Raw genomic sequence first — 26282 nt, forward strand, 5'->3', positions numbered from 1 at the left:
ACTCACCCGCAAACACCAGGAAGCCCCCCAAACAGGCCCCCGAAAACGCTACATAGAGCAAAATGTCAGAAATAGCCCAAAAAAAAATCGGCCTGGATTTTGTCCCAACCACTTCTACCCGGTATTAGACCTTCCCAGGAATGCCCCAAGACCCGGCAACCCACCCGCCAAGAAGCATAACACCCCCAAACAGGCCAAAAGCAAAATCTCATACTTGCAATATTTCTGGGCCTTCGGTCCAAACGCGCTGCGTAGCTAGGCCATAAGTCGGGGTTGGCACGACGGATTTCCTGAAAAGCAAATGCAATCAAGATTAGAGTGTCCCAGCAGTGCTCCCAGACCACGAAACTCACCCGCAAACAGACGGAACCCCCCCTAAGAGCACCTCAAAGGCAAGCAAGTCATCAAAAACACAAAAAAAATTCCGCCTGGGATTTGGTCCAAAACACTTTTATCCGGTATTAGAGCTTCCCAGCAATGGCCCCAGAGCCGTCAACCCAGGAGAAAACGAGTAGAAGACCCCCAAACAGCCAAAGAGCAAAAGTACAAAAATGGGGACTTAGTCACTTTTTCACAAATTTCCCAAATCACTCCGCGCGCGCTCTGCAGCTAGGCCCTAAGTCCCCTCAGCCACCATGGATTTGCTTCAAACCTCTTGCAAAGTAAAGTATATATAGCCAGCAGTGCTCCCACACCACGAAACTCACCCACAAACACCAGGAAGCCCCCCAAACAGGCCCCCGAAAACGCTACATAGAGCAAAATGTCAGAAATAGCCCAAAAAAAAATCGGCCTGGATTTTGTCCCAACCACTTCTACCCGGTATTAGACCTTCCCAGGAATGCCCCAAGACCCGGCAACCCACCCGCCAAGAAGCATAACACCCCCAAACAGGCCAAAAGCAAAATCTCATACTTGCAATATTTCTGGGCCTTCGGTCCAAACGCGCTGCGTAGCTAGGCCATAAGTCGGGGTTGGCACGACGGATTTCCTGAAAAGCAAATGCAATCAAGATTAGAGTGTCCCAGCAGTGCTCCCAGACCACGAAACTCACCCGCAAACACCAGGAAGCCCCCCAAACAGGCCCCCGAAAACGCTACATAGAGCAAAATGTCAGAAATAGCCCAAAAAAAAATCGGCCTGGATTTTGTCCCAACCACTTCTACCCGGTATTAGACCTTCCCAGGAATGCCCCAAGACCCGGCAACCCACCCGCCAAGAAGCATAACACCCCCAAACAGGCCAAAAGCAAAATCTCATACTTGCAATATTTCTGGGCCTTCGGTCCAAACGCGCTGCGTAGCTAGGCCATAAGTCGGGGTTGGCACGACGGATTTCCTGAAAAGCAAATGCAATCAAGATTAGAGTGTCCCAGCAGTGCTCCCAGACCACGAAACTCACCCACAAACACCAGGAAGCCCCCCAAACAGGCCCCCGAAAACGCTACATAGAGCAAAATGTCAGAAATAGCCCAAAAAAAAATCGGCCTGGATTTTGTCCCAACCACTTCTACCCGGTATTAGACCTTCCCAGGAATGCCCCAAGACCCGGCAACCCACCCGCCAAGAAGCATAACACCCCCAAACAGGCCAAAAGCAAAATCTCATACTTGCAATATTTCTGGGCCTTCGGTCCAAACGCGCTGCGTAGCTAGGCCATAAGTCGGGGTTGGCACGACGGATTTCCTGAAAAGCAAATGCAATCAAGATTAGAGTGTCCCAGCAATGCTCTCAGACCACGAAACTCACCCACAAACAGACGGACCCCCCCCTAAGAGCACCTCAAAGGCAAGCAAGTCATCAAAAACACAAAAAATTTTCCGCCTCGGATTTGGCACAAACCACTTTTAGTGCTTCCCAGCAATGGCCCCAGACCCGTCAACTCACCTGCAAAGAGGTAGAACAACACCCCCACAAGTGCTGAGTCTTTCTTCATTGGGCGTAAACCAGCCCTCTGCTTTGATGGAAATAGGAGTCTGGAGGAGGAGGATAGAGGAGCATGTTCTTCTGAACTTGTGAACCTGAGGAATGCAGACTGCGGCACCTTCAAATAAATTAGCAAACAAGTGAAGACAGTTCTGCTGATGGGCTTGTTTTTGTGATTATCTGATTAAAGTTTGAATTATATTAACTGTGCACAACAAAGAAAGACAGACGCACAGGAATAAAAGTGAATAAGGATGAAAAAGAAAGTTATTGATTCGTTGTCTCATTTTCAGGGCTCGAAGTCGGTATCACGGTCCAGGAATAAGAATAAGGCTTCGTCATCATACTCTGCGAATTCAGCCAGGGTGAGGTCAGTGCCACCTGACAGAGTAGAAATTCCCTCATCTATGGTGCTGGCCACCTCCTCTTCATCCGGCACGCTCTCTCGTACTCTTATATCTGGTGGTATGAGGTGCTGATTCATCTTGATCATTGTTAACCTCTCCACATTTTTGGGCGAGAGGCGGCTCCGTTTGGGAGTTACAATCCCACCAGCCGCACTGAAAACCCGTTCAGAAGACACACTTGCGAGTGGGCAAGACAAGTAGTTTAAAGCCAGGTTGGTGAGCTGTGGCCACAATTCTTTTTTCCCATGCCAATACGCCAATGGGTCAGAATTAACATAGACCTCTGTGGAGTCATTCAGATAGTCCTTCACCATCGACTCAAGGTCCTCCTCCAAGGTTCCTCCACTTTGCGTAGCTCTTGCTGTGCCTCTGACCTTTTGAGAACCAAACCCACGCAGAGCTAGCCAATCCTCTTCAGCCTCCAATGTTTCTGTTGTCTTTCGTGCAGATGATCCGGTTGCCGGTGTCTTTAACGGCTGAGAGGTCACTTGTGCCACAGCCACAGGTGCAGAAGTGGATTGTTTTGACTGGGGATGGCCTGCTGATGTACTGCCATTTCCTTCAATTTCCAGCCGTTCTGTTTCAAACTTCTTGGCTGACAAGGCTAGCCAACGTTTGTACTTTGTAACATCTTCATCAGCAAAAGGAAAGAATGCTCTGCCTGCCAGCGCCTTTTTGTAGCGTGGATCCAGAATAGTAGCACAAATGTAATGCTGTTCTGAGTGGATCTTTTTAAGACGTTCATCACCTTGTAGGAGCTCTAATAATTGCTCAGCCAGAAGCAAAGAGTCTTTCTTTTTGTCATCTTTTCGAAACACAGAACACACCTCCTTCAGTTGGTCCTCCAGCATGTACAACAATGGGATAGCTTTTCCCAAATTAGAGTCCTCCTTGCTGACTGCACGTGTGAAGACCTCAAAAGGACGAAGCATGCGTGTTAGGCTTTCAACTATGTTCCATTGCGGCCCACCCATCCTCAGCTCCTCTATACCCTCTTTCAAGAAATATTGATCGAGTTGCGTATACTGCTCATACAGACGCTCAAGCATGTAGAAGGTTGAGTTCCAACGTGTTACCACCTCCTGGATGAGTGCTTTCACTGGCATTTGACATTGATATAGCATGCTCCTCAGCTGCTTGCGGGCCTTAAAAGAATGCCTGAAATGCTTGCAAATTTTTCGGCAGTTCTCCAATACACTGTACGCTGCACTGCGTTTATTACCCAAGAATTTTTGGACAACCAGGTTTATACAGTGCGCCAAACACGGCACTCTGAAATAGTAACCGTCCCTCATGGCCTTAACTATATTGGAGCCATTGTCCGTGGAAACATAACCAACCTTGCGTTTTAGTGGGGACAGACAGTTAAGGACCTTTGTGTTAAAGACATCCAAAATGTTTTCTGCTGTGTGACGTTTCTCCAAACCAAACATGGCTAGTGTTGCATGTTTCCGAGCACCTTTAAAAACAATGTTAGTGTCAACACCTGAGTTTAGCTTTGCTTTAGCCCCTGAAAAAGAGACCCAGTGTGCAGTGATGCACATGTAATCAGCGCCTGCGCCACTGGTCCACATGTCTGTTGTCAGATGTATAGTGTGAACAGCACTCTTCTGCAAAGCTGCCCCAATCACCTTCAGAACATCTTCATGTAGTGCTGGAACCGCAACTCGGGCAAAATAGAACCGGCTAGGAACCTTCCATTTAGGGCAGAGCGCTGTCACTAATTCTAGAAAACCAACCCCTTCTACAAAAGAAAAAGGGAGAAGGTCCAGAGCTAGCATTTTAGCCAGCTTAGTGTTATACAGACGGGTCATTGGGTGGTTGCGTTCATATTGCGCTTCTGTAAACAACATCTTTTTAATGTTGCCCTGGACCAATGATTTACGGGATGATGATGATCTCTTCGACCCAGTTACGCTCGCTGATGAACTTTTCCGCATTGATGTCTCACTCTCTCCCACACTCTTAGTGTGGCTCCCATGGGGTGTGCTGCTGACATGGGAACTGGGTGTAAGTGAAGTGTTTGAATCGTCTTCTTCTACCTCCTCGTCATCAGCAGATGACAAATCAACGTTTTCATTACGTGCAATTCCGGCTTTCTTGACCGCCTCTAGGTGCGGAAACCATTCGACAGCGTGCCTTCTCTCAAGATGACCTCTCTGGCCTCCGGTACCATAGTTAGAACCAAGCTTACCACGACTAAATCGAAGCTTACAAAGGCTACAAATGGCTACGTTTTCCTTTTTTGGGCAAACACTAAAGAAGTCCCAAACTGGAGACTTGAAATGTCTTCGGGGGCCGGAGGAGGCGGCGATACTGGTGGTGGTGGTCCTGCTGCTAATGACAGATGAAGTGGAGGATGTGGATTGCCGAACTTCAGTACGTTTTGCACTTTCACCACCACGAATTGAGGTCGAGGACGAGTTGGGTACCTTCTTGCGAAGAAATATGGAAGCGGTAGGTTTTGGTGTACTACTTAACTCCAAATCTAATGATTCCATTTCCATTGCCTCCTCGCCGACATCATCATCACGCTCAGCAGCTTCTCGGGATAGGGTCAAAATGTCTCTTTGCTGCATGCCCGGTGGGGCTGCAGTGACCTTTGTGATGACTGGCTCGTCGTCATCGTGAGAGGCTTCATCACCAGCAGTATCTGTCACTTCTTGTTGAGCCTCATCACACTCCATAGGTTTGAGTTTTTGGACGACCTTCCTTTTACGCTTAGGTACCGGTGTCAGATCATGGTGTGCCTCTGCCTCACTGTCAGACCGCAGTTGTGGTTCCCAAGACAGATCACTTGCACCAGAACGAGGTGGGCTTGAAGAAGATGTAGACACCCCCCTTGATCTTTTCCTTGCTAGGGATGTGGAAGACAATGAATGATCATCAGGAGGAGTGGCTTCCAATGATACCTCAGCTTCATTGTCGATTTCCAAATGTGCCCCTACTTCGGGAGGAACAACTATTGTGGGCACTTGTGAACGTCCATGCACCTTTGCTTGCGCATCTCCTTTTGCTGCCTCTCCTTCCACATGTACTTGGGCGTGTACTTGCACATGGTGTTGTTGTTGCGGCTGTGGTTGTTCAACACTTGTCAGATGAGTTACAACAACCTGTGTTGATTCAGGGACATTGCTGCTACTTTCTTGCGATGAGCCAACATCACTGGTCGATGGTGATTGGAGAAGTACACTGACTGCCTCTGAAGCACTCAAGGGCTTTGACTTAAGTTGGCGTGGTGGTGGAGGCACTGAACCCAATGGAGCAGGGGTGCTGCTCTCAGGTTGGTCCCCAGCAGATCCTGCTGCTGCAGGCGTACTTTTTTTTTTGCTCCCAAAAAAAGTGGCGGGTGGCACACCAGCCTCCTTGGTAACTTGCTTCTTCTGCTCCTTACTAGCAACTTTCTTGCTAGAGGAGCTACGGAGAACTTTCTTTGGGGGCGGGGCCATCTTCTTCAGAGCAGGTCAGACAGCAGGCCGCAGTTGCACGAATTGTAGAGTTGTCTGAGGCCAGACGTGACGTCGCGTGACGTTATGCTGCACACACACACCGCTGCAGGACTTCTTCCTGGCACTGGTGGTTCTCTTGAGTCTTGTGCACCTAAAAAAATGGAAGACAGAGGAACATCAGTTCAGTTATAGAGCACAAAAAAATCGAAAAACACTGCAAAATCAGCACAATCCCAATCCATCCATGCCCTCCATAATGTTTAAATTCAAGACAACCCACAGAAAGACTAGGCCCATGCTAGACTCAAATACCCCTGGTGAAAAGGCCACAAGTACAGGCCCAAAAATCGAAAAACACTGCAAAATCAGCACAATCCCATTCAATCCATGGCCTCCATGATGTTTAAATTCAAGACAACCCACAGAAATACTAGGCCCATGCAAGACTCACTACCCCTGGGCATAAATAAAGGTTGAAAAGTAGGCAAAATGGTTGGAGGCCTAACAACAAAGCCTGCATTCAAAATGGCCACTTGCCTGCCAGCACATGGCCAGTGCCTGTAGCTGCACTCAAAATGGCCACCAGCCACATGGCATGTCCCTCCCCATGAACACCCCCAAAAATCGAAAAACACTGCAAAATCAGCACAATCCCATTCCATCCATGGCCTCCATGATGTTTAAATTCAAGACAGCCCACAGAAAGACTAGGCCCATGCTAGACTCAAATACCCCTGGTGAAAAGGCCACAAGTACAGGCCCAAAAATCGAAAAACACTGCAAAATCAGCACAATCCTATTCCATCCATGGCCTCCATGATGTTTAAATTCAAGACAGCCCACAGAAAGACTAGGCCCATGCTAGACTCAAATACCCCTGGTGAAAAGGCCACAAGTACAGGCCCAAAAATCGAAAAACACTGCAAAATCAGCACAATCCTATTCCATCCATGGCCTCCATGATGTTTAAATTCAAGACAGCCCACAGAAAGACTAGGCCCATGCTAGACTGAAATACCCCTGGTGAAAAGGCCACAAGTACAGGCCCAAAAATCGAAAAACACTGCAAAATCAGCACAATCCCATTCAATCCATGGCCTCCATGATGTTTAAATTCAAGACAACCCACAGAAATACTAGGCCCATGCAAGACTCACTACCCCTGGGCATAAATAAAGGTTGAAAAGTAGGCAAAATGGTTGGAGGCCTAACAACAAAGCCTGCATTCAAAATGGCCACTTGCCTGCCAGCACATGGCCAGTGCCTGTAGCTGCACTCAAAATGGCCACCAGCCACATGGCATGTCCCTCCCCATGAACACCCCCAAAAATCGAAAAACACTGCAAAATCAGCACAATCCCATTCCATCCATGGCCTCCATGATGTTTAAATTCAAGACAGCCCACAGAAAGACTAGGCCCATGCTAGACTCAAATACCCCTGGTGAAAAGGCCACAAGTACAGGCCCAAAAATCGAAAAACACTGCAAAATCAGCACAATCCCATTCCATCCATGGCCTCCATGATGTTTAAATTCAAGACAGCCCACAGAAAGACTAGGCCCATGCTAGACTCAAATACCCCTGGTGAAAAGGCCACAAGTACAGGCCCAAAAATCGAAAAACACTGCAAAATCAGCACAATCCCATTCCATCCATGGCCTCCATGATGTTTAAATTCAAGACAGCCCACAGAAAGACTAGGCCCATGCTAGACTCAAATACCCCTGGTGAAAAGGCCACAAGTACAGGCCCAAAAATCGAAAAACACTGCAAAATCAGCACAATCCCATTCAATCCATGGCCTCCATGATGTTTAAATTCAAGACAACCCACAGAAATACTAGGCCCATGCAAGACTCACTACCCCTGGGCATAAATAAAGGTTGAAAAGTAGGCAAAATGGTTGGAGGCCTAACAACAAAGCCTGCATTCAAAATGGCCACTTGCCTGCCAGCACATGGCCAGTGCCTGTAGCTGCACTCAAAATGGCCACCAGCCACATGGCATGTCCCTCCCCATGAACACCCCCAAAAATCGAAAAACACTGCAAAATCAGCACAATCCCATTCCATCCATGGCCTCCATGATGTTTAAATTCAAGACAGCCCACAGAAAGACTAGGCCCATGCTAGACTCAAATACCCCTGGTGAAAAGGCCACAAGTACAGGCCCAAAAATCGAAAAACACTGCAAAATCAGCACAATCCCATTCAATCCATGGCCTCCATGATGTTTAAATTCAAGACAACCCACAGAAATACTAGGCCCATGCAAGACTCACTACCCCTGGGCATAAATAAAGGTTGAAAAGTAGGCAAAATGGTTGGAGGCCTAACAACAAAGCCTGCATTCAAAATGGCCACTTGCCTGCCAGCACATGGCCAGTGCCTGTAGCTGCACTCAAAATGGCCACCAGCCACATGGCATGTCCCTCCCCATGAACACCCCCAAAAATCGAAAAACACTGCAAAATCAGCACAATCCCATTCCATCCATGGCCTCCATGATGTTTAAATTCAAGACAGCCCACAGAAAGACTAGGCCCATGCTAGACTCAAATACCCCTGGTGAAAAGGCCACAAGTACAGGCCCAAAAATCGAAAAACACTGCAAAATCAGCACAATCCCATTCCATCCATGGCCTCCATGATGTTTAAATTCAAGACAGCCCACAGAAAGACTAGGCCCATGCTAGACTCAAATACCCCTGGTGAAAAGGCCACAAGTACAGGCCCAAAAATCGAAAAACACTGCAAAATCAGCACAATCCCATTCCATCCATGGCCTCCATGATGTTTAAATTCAAGACAGCCCACAGAAAGACTAGGCCCATGCACCACTCACTACCCCTGGTCAAGGCCCCAACAACAGGTCAAAAATCGAAAAACACAAAATTTTACAAAAAAAAAAAATCGAAAAACACAGAAAAATCAGCACAATCCCAATTCATCTATGGCCTCCATGATGTTTAAGTTCAAGACAACCCACAGAAAGAATCAGTCCACCCACCACTGAGTACCCCTGGGGAAAAGGCCCCAAAACAGCCCAAAAATCGAAAATCCCAAAATTTTAGTTGCAGCAACTGTAATGCCCCAAACAAACTTACTTGTAAAATTTCTAATCCAACAGTGATCCAAAGAAAGTCAAAAAGGCCTCAAATCCAAAGATCCAGCAGCATCCACAAAAAGTAATCCTTCCAGGTCCACATCCGAATGAAAAGTGACCAGGAGATGGACAAAGCACTGGGAGGAGCCTGCTGAACAGGAACAGGAAGTTGAAGACTATGGGGCACTTCCTTCCTCCCACCCCCCTGCCCCCCTCCCCAAAATGGACTCCTCGCTAAAAAAGTGCAGGCAAATGTCAAACTAAGGAGTTATTCACATAAAAATCATCATTTCTAGAAGGTTTATGCTGCTTGCTGGTGGATTTCTTGTGCAGAATTGCAAATTTATATTTTCGCTCGCCGCATCTCAAATCTCGCAATTGCGAAGTACCGCGAGACGTGATCTCGCCGTACTCGCGTTGACAAACTATCGCTGGCAAGCCGCGATGACGTAATCGCGCTCGCAAATTCCCGCGGGATCACACAGCAAGATCCAAAATGGCGCAGCACTCGCAAACTATCGAAAAAAACAACTCGGCAAACGATGATAAACGCCGCGCGCCGCAAAAATTGTATCACCAACGCCGCGCGCCGCCAAAAAAATCCGCTGCGTGCGAATTTGCGGATTTTGCGGGAAATCCGCAAATCTCGCGGATTGCGGATTTCCCGAAAATCCGCAAAATCCGCGAGCGGAACGGATTTTCCGCCCATGCTTACGGCTGGGTCGCTGTCTTTAGGGGAGGGGTGCTGGGGAAAGATGGGGAGAGAAAGGAAGATTTGTTTAGGGTGCGGCAGCGCCAAAATAGATACCTTCCAGGTTACAGTGAATACTGTTACAGTAGACTCCATCAAAGCGCTACGATGTCATGCAAATTGGCAGAAGGTGCTATACTCATTGGGATAACATATCCAAAAGCCCTTGATCCTTATTGTGGTGATGCAGAGTATTGATGCAGAATCTAATAGAAACTTTTTCCCCCTTATTTTCAAAGGATACCCCTTCTCTCGCTAAAAAAACAAAGCCTGTCCGCAGTGGTTCATTTTACCACTGTAGGTGTTTTTTTTTATTTTAATCTTTGACCTGCAGCTGTACATAAAGAGTTTGTCTCTTTTGCCTGAAGTGGCAGTGACCGTTCTCCCCGCCCCCCAGTTCCAGCTGAAGGGCAGAAGCCCCCAGTCTTGCCGCAGCACTGAAAAAACGACGAGATACACTGCCGCCCTTCAGCACCTCTGATGAGTCCCAGTATGATAAAACAGCCGGTATTTCAAATTGGATGCTGCGCCGAAAAGATGAAAGGCTGAGCTCTAAGCACGTGCAGCAGGCTCTCTTCACACTGAGCTGTCCCTCCATGTTGACTTGTGCCTTAATATCATTAGACTCGCTGGTTCGTGTGTTGTCGACCTCAGATGGAAACATGTCACTGCAAATTCGAAATCAATCGTGTGGGTTAAATTAGAGCAGTACAGAGCGGGCATTAACCCACCAAGCTTTCTGGCAGCACTGCGGGCTTCCTTACATCTGAAACACTGGAGCTGCCCGATCCTGCGGCCGGCAGCGCAGATAATGCCCGCTCCTCGTGGCCGGATATGGTAGCAGTGTGAGTAAGGCACAGCAAGGATGAGTGCTATAGTATAGAGCCCCTGACGTCTATGATTCAAACAAGGCAGGAAGTGACTCTTGCAAAGTCAGAGGGCACAAATAGCTCAGTGGGTTCATGCTAAGCGAGTAGACGACCCTGGCACTGGTAGGATTTTATGTTCCTAGTGTTAGTCTTCGATTGGACCAAAACCTGCAACAGTAAACTGTAATCCCAAAGGGAGCATAGCCGCAGGCGATTTTCATTGTTAACAACATCGTCTCCTAAAGTCTGGGAAGGGTGCCTCGAAGCACTTCAAACTGTAATGAACTAAAGCACCAAACCACGCTCGCTTTCAAAGCGAGGTCTGGCGCTAGAAAACTAGGCACCCGGGGACAGCGTGTCCCTCCATTCTCCCTATTTAATATGTTTACGGTTTCTAGCACCTGACTCCGCATTTAATCTCTACGAGATTGCCAAAATGAGCACCTTCTGTTGATATCAGTGACGTCTACTGTCATTGGCACGCTGCATTTAATTCTCAAGTTGCCAGCGGTATTAGGCTCGAAAGAGGGGTTACGCAGTATACTTCGGGGGAAACCGCGCTGCTTCACTCCCAGCGCCAAGATGCCTTGGTATTCGTGTGTTTAAAACATACCACTCTATATTCGAGGTGTGCACCACGCTTTGCTTGCCTTATTGCTGCTCTATGCTTCGGGAATGTAAAGTGCAGCAGTGACTACTGCAAACTCCATTTTTCCTTCTGGACATGCACATTCTGGCACAATTGTGTCTGGATGATTGCCCAAGGCACAAAGAGAACTCCTACACCAAGGATGTGTTACTTTAATCCTAGGCTTTCAGTTAAGAATTTTGTGAACTCTGGGAGCTGTAGTCCTAGTTCCTTTCAGTTTTTTTTCATTTAATTAAACTAAACCATCTCAAAACAAGGACCTGTAATAGAAAAGCCTGGTATTGGAACACAGTGTCCTTGGTCGCACAGGGCCTTCTGCAAACATTAAGCTTGACTCAACACTTTTGGTATTCTAAAGCTGCTTTAGGGCGCTATGGGGTAACAGAAGAGCAAGGTGAATTAGCATGAAATAGGGGGCAATAAAAAGTGCTGGGAATAAATGTCCTCGTTTGTGGAGGACACTTTGATGAAAAAAACGCAAATACAATTAGACAAGATTGTCACATTTCGAGTCCAGATGGTGTACTTTCCTTTTTCCTGGATCTAGTGCTCTAAAAGAGGGCCAAGACTGTCCTTTTTTTGCACCAGGGTCCCAGTAGTTTGTGTTTTTACCCACCCCTTTGACCCTGCACCCCCCCCCCACAGTTCCCGTACTTTATAATGCACTTCGACCTTTGATTACATGGTAGGCGCATCCTTCGTCACATGGCTTCTCAGCGCTAGCACATCCTGCTGGTCTGCTCTCCCACGAAGCAGGCGCGTCCCTGCATGTTTATCAATCCCCGGAGGCGGTGCCTGTGAGAGCCGGGATGGGCTGGAAACAACCCACACCTGCAGTGTGAGAGACAGTGTGTATGAGAGACAGCAGTGTGTGTAAGAAATACAGCAATGTGTGAGAAACAGCAGTGTGTGAGAAACAGCAGTGTGCGAGAAACAGCAGTGTGTGTGAGAGAGACAGCAATGGGTGTGTTCAAGGCAGAGTCAGCAGTGTGAGAGAGACAGCAGTGTGAGACCTTTTATTTATGTTTTGGTTTTTGAAACCTAAATAAAACGAATTATTTGCAATGTCAATAGCACAACCTTGCGTAAATAATTGACCTATTGCATTAAAAATGCAATAGGTCCCGCATTTGCGAGAGATTAAGCTATTGCCATTGTAAATGACAATGCCATTTATTTATCTGTTTTCAAAACCAACACATAAATAAAAAGTTTGTCATTTACAATGCCAATAGCTCAAACTTTGCAAAGGCGAAACCGTTGCATTGTAAATGCTTCTTTTTAGAACTGTTATTGATGTGGGCAAAAAGGTCTCAAGCCTTCACGCTTGAGTCTTGGGTAAGCATCACAGTTTCACTAATCTGACTGCAGGCAGAGGCCCACTTTACCTAGTTGTTGGTTCTGCAGTGGTCATGGAGTGAAGTTAGGACACAGCCAGTGTCTTCAGCATGCACAGTAGCTTGCCTTCAGAACAGGATTTTGCCGGACCAGATGCATGGGCATTCCTCATGCCGGAAGCACACTTTACTTTGCCTCCTTGACAGTTTCTCCTTCTGCAGGGCCATGCAGACAACTCCCCTCTCCCAGCAGGGGCCAGAGTTCCAGTGACTAGACCACCAGCTCCTCCAGCAGAAAGTGCAGACTTCAGCTAATATCTCCTGGTCTAGGGGAGAGGAGCTGTCAGGTATACACCAGCTCAGGTGATAGCGCTGTCCTTCAAAAACTCTGCCAAACACTCACTTCAGTGGTCATAAAGAATTTTGAAGTGGAAGAATGCGGGTGGTTTGAATCCCACATTTATACACATTTTCCAGACAGTGGAACTGGGTTGTGTCTAATGCTTCAGAACCTGTTTGGGTTGGTTCCTTTTCAGATGTCATTTCCTGGTTGCTCTCTCGTCATAACCTTTGTGTAACAAGGCGCTTCTCTCAGTAGGTAGCAATGTCTCTGATGCCAAGCAAGATGTACTCGATTCATGGGCAAATTGGAGCAAGAACATGTTTCCTTTGGCTGTCATCAGCTGTCTTGAATCTCTAATCAGGGAAAGACAAAAGGGAAGGCCTGACCTAGAAGCGTCTTCACCTATAACAAGAAGAACTGCGGTCTTCCCCCTCGCCCCTACTACCAAACAATTGGCAGTGCTCAGGAAAGAACCAATCTTCAGCCCCTTTCTAACAAAGCTGTCCCAGAATTTCTAAAGATATCTCTGTCTCTATTCTCTTCACTTCATTGACTGGATTACCATCCTTCTGGCCACCGGAATACAGGCAATACACTTTCACTGTCTGGGGAAGCTGTCGTCAGTCGCCCTTTTGTGCTGGGACAAATCAGGATTATCCATGATGGATGCCACTGGCTCCGGGATTAGACACACAGAGTATTACTAATACTCCGGTATCGAAGGCTCGGTGTTCTGTCTGTCTCCATCTTTCTGTTTCATATAACAACATAACTTTACGCGAGAGGAGACAGTTGACCACACTCTCACTAATACAGAGGCATATGTGGTCAATCTATATATCAAAAACGCCATATGCTGCCACAATCTTCTTACATGATACAGCCAGGACGGGTACGGTAATCCACTGTCTCGATGAGGGCACACTTGGTTTGCCCCTCTGGGTGTCCGAACTGGTCTTCGACCTCACATTGTCGGGGCAAGCCTAAGCCTCTGTGTACATGCTTTATTAGTTTGATTTGTTTAATTCGGTGGATAAAGGTACCAGGAGGTGACTGGACATATAATAGCAACAAAAATGTTGCGGGTCATTTATACAAGTATTTGGGCGGGTACACATTGAACCAAGGGTTCCTTCACAAGGCATCAGAAAGAAACAGCAGTAAAGGCTGTGGCCCTTTGACTTACTATTTAAACTATCACGTTTATTACTAGGGCCAAGCCCCCCCCCTATTGGAATTCATGTGAGGAAAGGTGTCTCCCACATAAAATTGTGATATCAAAATCCTAAAGGGCAAGTAGAAGTTTACTGAATAAGCAGTTCACATGGATTTACAAATGCGTTCTGCTACTGCCGAAGTCTTCATCTGACACTTAGATCAGGTTGGAACTTGGCCTTCCTGACCAATGAGCTCTGGGTGCCGTAGCTTTTCTAAATCTGTGCCACAAGCTGCGGGGGCCAGTGGTGGTTCTCTTGAGGCCCTGTTTTGGACCGATATCAGCACCAGTGGGCTTGGTGGATAAGCCTGTCCATTCTTAAAGGACTGTGAGCAGGTATTGACTGTGAACGAACTTTGGGACAAAAATCCGAGTCAATCAGCATTAAACTGAGTATTAAAAGACATGTTTGTCTTTGATCCTACCATTCAGACAGAGCAAATCTAGCCAAACCCAAGCAAACATGGGCAGTTATCAACTAATTTCAGCCTGCACCCCCCTCCCCATACCTCGACCTGCCCATATTCCAGTCATCTGAAGCCAAGATTCGTGGCTCACAGGCTGGACCCAGTGTGTGTATTTTTGAAGCACCTAGCTCGCTGGCGCTGTCCAATGCAGGGGATCAAATGCAGGGTCTCTGGCCAGAGTGGTGAATCCTTTAAGCTTGTCCTGTGCCTTTGCCACGCCCTTTTTGATGAGCGTAAAACTAGACTCCCGGGTGAGTGGAATAGTCCGGGAGTTTGAATTTGCCGGCAGGGCATCATAGCAGCGCTTAATCCAGGCAACACCGCTTTAAACATCTGGCTGACTAAATGTGTCCTCCTTGCATACAAAATGTTTAGGGGCTTACGTAACCTACTTGGTGGTTTTGCAATACCACCTATTATGCCTCTTGGATAATGCGCCTCCGCCCGGCCGGCACTCCTGCCATGTACCTGCACCTTTTAAACCTCTACCCCTTGGAAACGACGCTGAAAGCTATCTCTTGTGTTATTACTTATTGCTCTGAAGTGTCTTTGCGAAGGTGCCATCTATAGCCAGTTTGCAGCTTTCAAAAAACAAAAAAAACATTTATATAGCGCACCACTCACCCGGAGGGTCTCAAGGCGCTTTTTGCAACATTGGTGCTTAATATTGTTAACGTTACTTATTTTTAATGAACAAATAGCTGCTATTCTTAAGCACTGAACTTTATTAATGTCGTCAGACGTAGTTAATTTGCTGTCCGCTCTCGTAGGCACTTGTTTGATCATTTTGCAATCATGCATTTTTTTTTTTTTTTTTTTATCTGGTTCTTCTATAATGTTCCAGTATTTTGCTTTCTGTTATAATTTCAAACAGTTTTTTATCAGTATTGCACATTGTAAAGGTTTCCAAAAACTTCCTAATACCAGTCAAGAAACTTAAAAATATAAGACATTGCTCACTAGCCTATTATCTTCAGTAACTAGCAGATGAAGAGACGTGTGCTTGTGTTAGCTTATTTCTTTGTGGTAAATAAAGTATTACCCTGTCATAATTTCTATAAATAAATAAAGGGTCATGCATAAAATGAGAGGCAGAATCCGTGGTGTCCGATTCAAAAGGGCTTTATTTCAATAACTCGAGTTAGGGGAGAATCGGTTCCATCACCACTAAGGTTCAGGAAGGGTCTTCTAATCGTTATTCACAGAGTATAATATTTATACATTCAATTCGTACATAGGAAGGAGCGCTCCAGGCAGAGCAAGAGAAAGAGAGATAAGAGCATGTGGGCGTGCATGAGGGCGTACATGTGGGCGTTCACTTGAGGAGTCATAGGTGAGTCATAGGTGGGTGGATGCATGGAGGGGGTTGCATGGCCAGCTGGAACTTTGCCCTACTTGTGTGCGCAACTTGATCATGACGTGCAATTGACGTGTAACTGGGGGGGGCCGACTTTCGGTCTGGTAGGGAGGCCTTCAGTGTCAGGGCGACCAGCACGTCTGGCATTATCTGATATCTTAAGTCCGGGGATGTATTATCTGAAGCAAAGGTCACTCATCACCAAGAGCCAGTGTGGGCATATATTTCTCCTTTCATTGCGTGGGGGCCTTGAGCTTTCTATGGACGCGAGCTCTGTAAATCACTTAAACGGTGAGAGAAAGGCTAGGCCCTATCTCTGCAGACGGGTTCTGTTTACCTCCTTCACCAGGCAGGAATGTGATTCAGAGCAAGCAGATAACTGTTGTGCAAAATACTGTCTTGGCACCCCGTGCTGGGCCTCTCTCGGCTGAGCCAAAAGTATGCGAGGTCAGGGATACGTAGCTGCAGCTCTCAGAGTGTCTGGAGGCCTGAAACCCTAATTCGGAGACTGGCTCAGGCTGAGCCACAAAATGGGTTCATCTCGGTTTTAAAAGTGCACAATGCAGACACATGGGCCTCAGTGCAGAATTAACGTTTCTTTCATGGAATACTTGGTAACTGACATCCTAATGTAGGACGCAAATGCAGAGGCATTATTATTGCAGGCCATAGAGGGAAAATGCATGGGTGACATGCACATACACTAAACGTTGGGGTACACGCAGGGGACACATTGGTCATGTAAAATTTCTTTTTCCTCATCTTTGCGCTGCTGTACGTTCACGGCGCAGCATGCAGTTTTCTTAAACTGTGAGCAACGTGGATTTTATGTGTTTGTCAATTTTGAGGAAACACTCGACCCAAGGTGAGGTATTCATGTATGGGTTAATGAACTTTCAATAAAAATGAAAGGAATAGAGGTTCACCTCCCCCTCTCTGTTTGTTTAATGTATTTCATGCATTTTATTGACTTTTATGTGTACTTATGTATGCTTTTATGGTTGTAACACCACAGAGACAGACACAGTTAAAGAGGTTGTGGGTTCTTGTTAGCAAAAAACATTGCTAATAAAATCTAACATTCGTTTATGTTTAAAATCTCTTAATTCTGAGGATTGACTGTCAGACTTGTCCCTTAAAATGTAAATGTATTGCATGTTTCTCTCTACTGTGTTTTAGAGATAGCAAAAACCTCTATAGATGTACATAAACATCACCTTACCTCAACGCATGAGAAGCACAATGTTTGATTTAAAGCCCATTGAATCATCCAGAATAAATGTCTCTCCTTAATTTTCCTTCTGACCTATTTTATTACATATAACTAGAACTGCACCACTCATGCGACTTAGCAGCTGACGTAAATCCAACTTTTGCTTTGCCACTCTAGGTGGATAAGCTCTCCATAACGCAACACGCTTTAGCAACTCCCAAAAATAATGACCCTTATTCTAAAGGGCCGTTCCATTGAGTCAGAACAGTAGGGGCCTTGTTAAGATGTTGGCGAATGGGATACTCTGCCACAAACGTTGTGGACATCCCGTTTCAGTATTGCAATTGCCATAGGTTATAGTTATACACACATTAGACACCTACCCTTGAGCTCCTCAACTCCCCTAGACTAGTTAGCACTCTCCCCTTCACCCCCCCCTTCACTCGTCAGTCTCCCCTTCACACCTTTGAAACTTCCACCACCTCTCTTAACCTTGACATAATGCCACTGGCCTCGCATATGGCTATCGCCCCTCGATCACCGAAGCATCTTACACCACACGGTCCAAACTCATTTGCGATCTCCTTCCCTCCTTACCTCTCTGGCAAAGCAAAGAGACATTTCAAACATAGACTGATCAGGCAGCACCCTGAAACACTTGTTGTAGACTCCTTCCACTGCCCATCTAGACGGCAGATCAAAACGGACCTCATCTTCCACACGGAAAGACCTCACACCTGGTTCAGCATCCTCAACACACATCTTCACATCACCAAAACCACCATCACAGCCCATAGCCGCAAACTGACGTCCTCTCTCTCGAATCACCAGATGCTGAATAGCAATATCTCCTTAACCATTTACTCAAATGGCACAGTCCTGATACAAGCTAACAATGATAACCTCAAGGATTTTGACACCCTCATCCTAACGTTAAAAAAGGCGCCCCCCTTGAGATCCCCATCCCCGCCCTCCCAGGATACCGCCCACAATGCTACACCTCCGTACCTAAATCCCCTCCCCACGGGAAGACGACACCCCCACCCCTTCCCCTCCGCACATCCCAACCTGCCAACCAGGAGCGAGCTGCACCCCAAGGCCATTCTCCCCCCAGCTCCCCCATACCCCCAGGCCAATGGAGGCCTAACCCCCATCATGAGCCAGTACTACCCCAGCTCAGGACTCCTTCCAGATCCATCCCAGACACCTTCCCCCCCCAATAGCCATCATGTCACCAACCCTCCCCCCTCGCCCCCCAGTAACGCTGCCTCAGTCTCCTCTCCTCCCTTCGTAGCTATCACAAATCAACGTCTAAACCTCCTGGAAACTCAGCTCGAAACCCTCATCCAAGGCCTGAACAAATCCTTATCCAACCTGGCCGCGATTCGAAAGCCCACCCAGCCGCCCATAGCTCCCCCTACTCCCACCCATCCAAAGCACGCCAAGGCTCCATCCTCGAATGGGGCCCAGGCCCCACCCTGGCCTCTGACCAACAGAAACTCAACTCGCTCTGATAGACCCAGAAGAGCAAAAACACCACTTTCCTATCGAGAAGCGGAACACCTAACCTCATCCTATGACTCTCCACCTAACTCCTCCCCCAAATCCTCGATCCAAGTAATCACAGGAGTCGGGAGAGATCAACTTCCTCCAAAAATCCCTAGACTTCCAGCCCACCTAACCTCTCTTCCCAGAGCCCCGTCTAATATGAAACTGAACATAGATGGATCCCCCATTAACTGCATGCTCCTAAACTGCAGATCGGCCTCCAAACACGCAACCGAACTAGCTGAAGCCATCCTCTCCCATGATATAGACATCTCATTCATCACAGAGACCTGGCTCAGCAATCTTTCTTGCCCCATCATGGACATGCTGGTACCTCGGGGATTCACTATGATCAACAAAGACCGACCAGAGCAGAGGGGAGGGGGTATAGTTATCATTCACAAGAACACCATCTCCATCTCGGAAATTCCATCCTGCCTATATAACACTTTTGAATGTCTTTCAGTCTATATTAAGACATGTGAAAACAGGCCAGAAACCTGCCATCTCCTTTACCACCCCCCTGGCAATTCCTCTAAATTCGGAGAACACCTCTCTGACTTAATTGCACACTGTGCTCTCGGTAACTCAAACAATATAATTCTAGGTGACCTCAATCTAAGATGGAACGAATCTAAAAACCCACTCATTCAATCCTTGAACAACCTCCTACTAGAAAACAATTTGACCCAACACTGCTCAGAAGAAACTAACCACAGAGGAGCAACCCTAGACGCAATCATCGCCGAAAGCAAGGCAATCACCGTTGACCATATTCTTCCCATCGACTGGTCCGACCATCACCTCATCCTTTTCGGCATTAACCAAACGATCCCAGCTCAACCCCCTTTACAGGACCCCCCCCAAATGGATTAGGAACACAGCTCAAATCTCCCGAGCGACATTAGAAGAAAAAATAAGCTCGCTCCTCCCTAACAGCACATATAACCTCTCAACTATTGAACTTACCTCTCTTTACCACTCCAATATGTCACTCACCCTAGATAGCCTTGCACCTCTGAAACTAAAAAAAATCCAAGAGCATTCCATCCAGATCATGGTTTTCCACCGACATAAATGAAGAAAGAAGACCTCTAAGAGCCTCAGAAAGAATCTGGAGGAATAATCCCACCACCCAGCATCGCGACCAACTCCAAGCAGCCAGCAGGAACTACAAAAGGCACATTAAGAACAAAAAGACATCATTCTTCTGCTCGGCATTAGACACCACAAAAACCGGCCCAAAGAACTCTTCAATATCATCAGGTCTCAAACCTCTAAGCCAGTGACAACCTCAATTAAGGCATCTGATGAACGTTGTGAAAAATTCGCCATCTTTTTCAACGACAAAATTGCCAAGATTGACCTCGCGTTTGGCCCAAATCTCATCTCCTCCGCCGTGATCCAGGTGTCTGAATCAAATAACGGAGCCCCCTTAAACCCCCCAAAACAATGGTCCTCCTTCACTCCCATTCAGGAAGCTGAGATTATCAACCTAATCTCCAAGGCTAAACCCTCATCCCACGCCCTGGATCAACTTCCCCCTCAAGTGACCAAGGACATAAAGCTCGTCCTAGCTCTGCTATGGTGCAAGATCATCAACAGCTCACTGAGCTCAGGAGTCGTTCCGGATTGCCTCAAAGTTGGCCTAGTCACACCACTACTGAAAAAGACTGGGCTAGACACTGATTATCTTAACAACTTTAGACCGGTATCTGACCTACCGCTTCTGTCCAAAATCCTGGAAAGATGTGTACTCCCTCAGCTAACCCAACACCTGGACAACATCAATCTCCTAGACCCCCACCAATCTGGCTTCAGAAAGGGCTGCAGCACTGAAACTGCAATCCTTAATGTCATAGACGATCTTCACAAATCACTGGACTCAGATCAATGCTGCCTTCTCATCCTCCTAGACCTATCAGCTGCATTCGATACAGTCGACCACAAACTGCTCATTAAGACTCTAAAAGAAAGGGCAGGTTTAGAAAAGACAATACTCCACTGGTTCTCTTCCTTTCTCCACAACCACTCACAAAGAATAAAAATTAAGCTTCAAATCCGAGCTCCACCCCGTTAACAGAGGTGTTCCACAAGGATCAGTGCTCTCCCCTCAGCTTTTCAACATCTACATCGAACCCCTTACCTCCCTACTCAGGAAATCTCACATCACTTTCCACCTATATGCGGTTGACACACAACTCTACCTGGAAACCTCCTCCATTGCTGACATCCAGAGACTCAATGTCACACTCAGGGAGGTACAAGACTGGCTCTCAAATAATCACCTAAAACTCAATCAAAAGAAAACGGAAATACTCCTCATCTCCAATAAAGACGAAAACCCACATATCGCAGAATGGCTCAAAGCTATCGATGCCCTCAATGGCAACCTCATCCTAGCGGAGTCAGTAAAATCTCTTGGTATCACCTTAGACCCGAAACTAAACATGAAAAAACATATCTGAATATCCGCAAAAAGTGCCTTCGTCAATCTGAAATTACTGTACAAAATGAAACCCTACCTCCCACCCAAAGACCTGCAACAAGCCACCCAAGCACTAGTGCTCTCCAGAATTGATTACGGGATTGCAGCCCTGACGGGGACTTCTAAATCTCACCTCGCCCCCCTGAAAACAACGTTAAATGCAGCAGCCAGAATGGTCACTGGTACTAAGAAATTTGATCACATCTCCCCTGCACTCAAAGAACTCAAATGGCTCCTAATTGAACTGAGAGACAGCTTCAGAGCAGCCTGCCTCACCCACAAAGCCCTGCACACAGGCAAACCGGAATACCAGGCTGCCAAACTCAAAAAGGCCGGCCAGTCCAGACTCCTAAGGAGCTCCAAAACTCTGCTACTCATCCCACTGAAATCTCGCAAGCAGAAAAACGCGACAAAATCGTTTGCCGGAAACGCCCCCAAAATCTGGAACTCCATCCCCCACTCCCCCCCCAAATCCTCCCCACATCAGAACGATACCCTCGTTTCCCAAATTCAAAAATCTGCTCAAAATCCTTTTCCTCGACCGCTCTTGAACGAACCGATAGAAGCCAAGGATGCACTCCATCCTGCACCTCTTCTATCCTTATATTTTGACCAGAAACATTGACTCGGACCAAGAAAATCTTTCTGGACTCACGTCCGGTGTGAACTAAGCAACCTTTGGGGGGCGCCTTGTTCGAACCGCATCCTCCTTGCCCTCCCTGCGCTACTGCGCCTTTCTTCGTCCTACTCTCGGCCTGATCCACATGTTTCTCTATAACCTGTACTGCATACTTGCTCAGAATTTATTTATTACTTGGGTCCAGCTAGCGCTATATAAAACTCCTAAATAAATAAATAAATACTTGTAAAAAGAGTGTATATCTGATTTGTAGTCTATGTAAAACATGATGAGGTTCAGAGAAATGATAAAGATTTTTTCTGGAAAGTGAATTGATTATTTAATCTTAAATGAACTGCACTGTACACTAAAGAGGCGTTGGAAATCCGTTCTGGGCACAAATCAGAGCACTGCAGAACTCTATATTCTGTATCATTGGATACCAATAATTGTAATTTAGAACCTGTAGGCAGAGCGGGATCTCACAGTTGTAAGACAGGAAAATGTCTAGTAATTAAATTATTCCATCACCCACTTTTCATATTGTATCAGAAAATGTACCCAGTTGTTACATACCTCAACAAAACTATTTCTACACAGGCGTACAAGATATAACCAATAAAATATGATTACTGAAATAAAAACGCAACAGAGCAGGACATGTGGCTGTGTTTTATTGGTGTCAACTGACTGTATATTGCAAGTTTTTTTGTCTATGTGGATCACAATTTTTCTTTTGCCGGCCTGTCTTTTAGTGGCGGAGTGGAGTTTCTACAGTTGGTACCTGCCCTGGATAAAAACTGCAGTGACCTCCTGATTACGACCAAGCATGGCCTCTCACTTCTGAGTGGACAGGATTTAGAGCCGCGTTGGACCCTGAACATGAAGAACATTCAAAGGTACCTGTGGCTTCCTTACTTATTTTATGCAGATTCTCCAAAAACAATTTTTTTACCATCACCTTTTTTATCCTGAATGTTTATTTCTCAAAAATTATTACTTGTTTAATTAGTTAATGGTTGTCATGGGTTAATTGACAATATACCATTTGTTTATTGAAAAAAACAACTATGATTTAATTGAGCATCAACTACAAAGGTCCGTGATTTTCAGGCAGACTGCATGGTGTCATTGGCAAGCATCCTTGGTAGAAGTCACCACCTGTTACTTTTCGCTACTTGTGGTAATTTTAGTATTAGTATTCGGTATTAGTTATGAGTTGTTGTGTGCCTCTCGCTGACACTCCTGGTCTTGGTGCATTTAAGCACCCTATGATTAGTGTATCTATGGTTAACCTAAACATAGTACACTATTCTTTGTCATTGGCAAACAACCCATATGTTCATTGACTGGCAACCAGAGGTTCATTGGTAGAGTATCGTAGATCTATTATCGGGCAGCCTGGGCTCTGTTTGCGGGTATCCAGAAGTCTACTGGCCAACATCCAGGGGGTCTGTAGATGAACAACCAGGTGCTCGTTGACTAGCGGCCATTCTTTGATTGAATAAGGATTAGTGGTTCATTGATATGCACCGGGAGGTGTTGAGGGGGAGGAGGGGTTTTGATAGCCAACCAGAGTTTTTTTTATATGCAACCTGGTAAGTTCATTGTGAGACAACTGGGAGGTGATTGGGGCTCACTAGTTTAGTAGCCCTCCAGCCCAGCTATGAAACATAAACACAAGCCTTCCGGCTCGAGCCGGCCCCATTCCGGTACCAAATGAACACCTTCGGCCCCGAAACATAAGGAGAAACATGTGCCACTTCCCACACCGTCAGCACCAAAGACACCTTCGACACCGAAAACCTCTGAGCAGAAACCCTCCGAAACAAAAGACTCAGAACCAAAATCGCCCAAGCATAAAGCCTTGGAGCTCAAACACTCCACACCTAAAAGCTCAGAGCCAACACCCTCCATGCCAACAAGTTTAGAGCCGAAACATGCCACTCCGAAGACTCCACAGCCTAAACTGGGTAAAACTACGCATTCTGATTCCAAACACTCAGCACTGAGCCCAAATCTTCGATGCCGAAATCCACTCCTAAAGAGAAAGATACTCCTTCCAAGGAACTTCCATCTGAAGACACACCTCTGGATCTAAAGCAAAAAAGACTTAGAATTGATCCGGAAACTGGACACCTTATGGGCACTCTTCCTAAAAAACGGAAGTTAGACCTCTCAGGAGACGCCCCTATAACTAAGAAGAAAAAAGAGATATGGGTACTAACCCTTCTCCCCCTTACATACCTCCCTCTCCTCCTCCTATACCCAATTTACACATTACACCATCAATTCACCACCTCCAATGTCACCTACTCACAGGATGACGGTTTCGGGAATGGGGATTACTATCATCATACCCCACAAGATCCGGACGTACCACATGACACTGATCCCTGCGATGATTATAAGGCTTCAGATCAACCTAATGACCCTGACCTGTATCCCTCCAGACCTTCCCTACCTGATGACAACATTGGCTTTGCACAACTTATCAACAGGGCTGCCAAATTCACGGTGTGGTGCTACATTCAGACCCTCTAGAAGAGGATTTCCTTGTAGAAACATTCACAATCTCACAAAGGTCTACTAGCACTTTACCCATGTTGAAGGGCATGTTAAAAAATACTGACGAGGTATTCAAAGACCCAGTTAGAGCCAGGATACTGACACCGAGAGGGGAATAAAAAATACAAGCCCACTCCTACAGACCCTCTATACATAAGAGGTCAGTTACCTTTAGACTCTCTTGTTGTATCTGACACCTGCAAGAGAGCTTACTCTCAAACTACAGGCGACACCCCTCCTCCTGATAAGGAGTCTAAACTTATTGATGCCTCTATCAAGAGAGTAGCTTCACAGACTGCTAATTATTGGTGTGTTGCCAATGGTCAGGCTTTGTTAGCACGCTACAACAGGGCCCATAACGATGAGTCTTAAAAACTTGTGCAACATTTGCCAGAGGAGTATGAAACTAAAGATAACTACCTCATTCAGGTAGGGAAGCTCATCACCAACACTTGCATAACATGTGCCCTAGATGCGGCGGACACAGCTTCTCGTGCTATCAATACTAGCATACTGCTGCGGAGACACGATTGGCTTTAATCTCTGGATTCAAGCAGGAGGTAAAATCCTCCATACTTAATCAGCCCTTTGATAAAGAACATCTTTTCGGACCAACAGTAGATACTTCATTAGAAAAAATGAAGAAAGACACTGAAACTGCAAAATCCATGGGAGCCCAATAATTACCTTTTAGCAGGGGTTCTTTTCGTCGATCCTTTTACAGGGGTGGCTCAAAAACATTGTCGTCAGAAAATCCCTCCTCCACTTAGAAAGGGCACAGCCAATCTAACTCTTCCAGAGGCTATTTTCGAGGAGGTTACAGAGGAAATAATAACAAGGGAAGAGGCAGAGGTAACTTCACCCGCACTTCCCCTGCCAATAAACAGTGACTTCCCTCCATTACCCCCGATCATTCCACTCCTGTTGGGGGACGTCTCTCACAGTTCCTACCTGTATGACATTCAATCACCTCAGACAAGTGGGTAATACAAATTATCCAACATGGTTATTGCCTGGAACTTACCAGCACTCCACCAACAATCCTTCAGAGAGAATGTGCAATGTCACCAGAACATCTCACTCTGTTAAAACAAGAGGTCCTCTCTCTGTTAGACAAACATGCAATAGAACCAGTCCCATTACGTCATCAAGGAACGGGAGTGTACTCCCTATACTTTTTGATTCCCAAAAAAGACTGCTCCCACAGGCCCATACTCTACATTCAATCGCACCACTTCCACATGATCACCCTTCAACAGGTGCTCTCATTGCTTCAGCAAAGCTACTTTCTTTCCACTCTAGATTTAAAGGATGCCTACTTCCATATTCCCATTCATCCAGCTCACAGGAAATATCTCAGTTTCTTGGTGGATATTACCAATTCAAAGTCCTCCCATTCAGGATAAATACAGCACCAAGAGTCTTCACGAAATGTCTATCAGTAGTCGCCGCTCATTTAAGAAGACAACATATTCACGTCTTCCATTACTTAGACGACTGGTTAATAAAAGCCAAGTTGCAACACAGCTGCATACACAACAATCAAAAAACAGTTCAGCTGCTTCACGACTTGGGATTCACTGTCAATCTCACCAAATCTCATCTTCAACCCTCCAACATGCAAGCGTAGCAAGGAGCCACAATAGACACTTGCAAAGTTCTAGCGTACCCCAACCCAGTCAGAATACCCAACATGCAAACCCTAATTTTACCATTTTAAGCGCAGCACTCACTACCAGCCCAAATGTTTATACAGTGGATCGGAATGATGGCATCTTGCATTCTAATTGTTCCTTACGCAAGACTTCAAATGTGTCCCCTACAGGAATGCTTAGCACGTCAGTAGAACCAGGCTCAAGGTCAGTTAACCGATCTGGTGTTGGTGGACGGCCGCACTCATCGCTCTCTGCAGTGGTGGAATACACAAAACCTTTCCAAAAAGCAGCCATTCATCGACCCGGTTCCACGG

General features: G+C 46.3%; 1 protein-coding gene across 1 annotated transcript in view; it reads left to right on the top strand.

The window, feature by feature from the left end:
- The window catches only part of FAM234B (family with sequence similarity 234 member B), a 307484-nt gene that overhangs the window by 231645 nt on the left and 49557 nt on the right, over positions 1-26282 (top strand). The window contains exon 8 of the mRNA XM_086957605.1: positions 22501-22644. Within this exon, the coding sequence (XP_086813731.1) occupies positions 22501-22644 (144 nt within the window). The remainder of the gene's footprint in view (positions 1-22500; positions 22645-26282) is intronic.

This window comes from Lissotriton vulgaris, chromosome 1_1 (genome assembly GCF_964263255.1).
Source record: "Lissotriton vulgaris chromosome 1_1, aLisVul1.2, whole genome shotgun sequence".
NCBI classification, from domain to species: Eukaryota; Metazoa; Chordata; class Amphibia; order Caudata; family Salamandridae; genus Lissotriton; species Lissotriton vulgaris.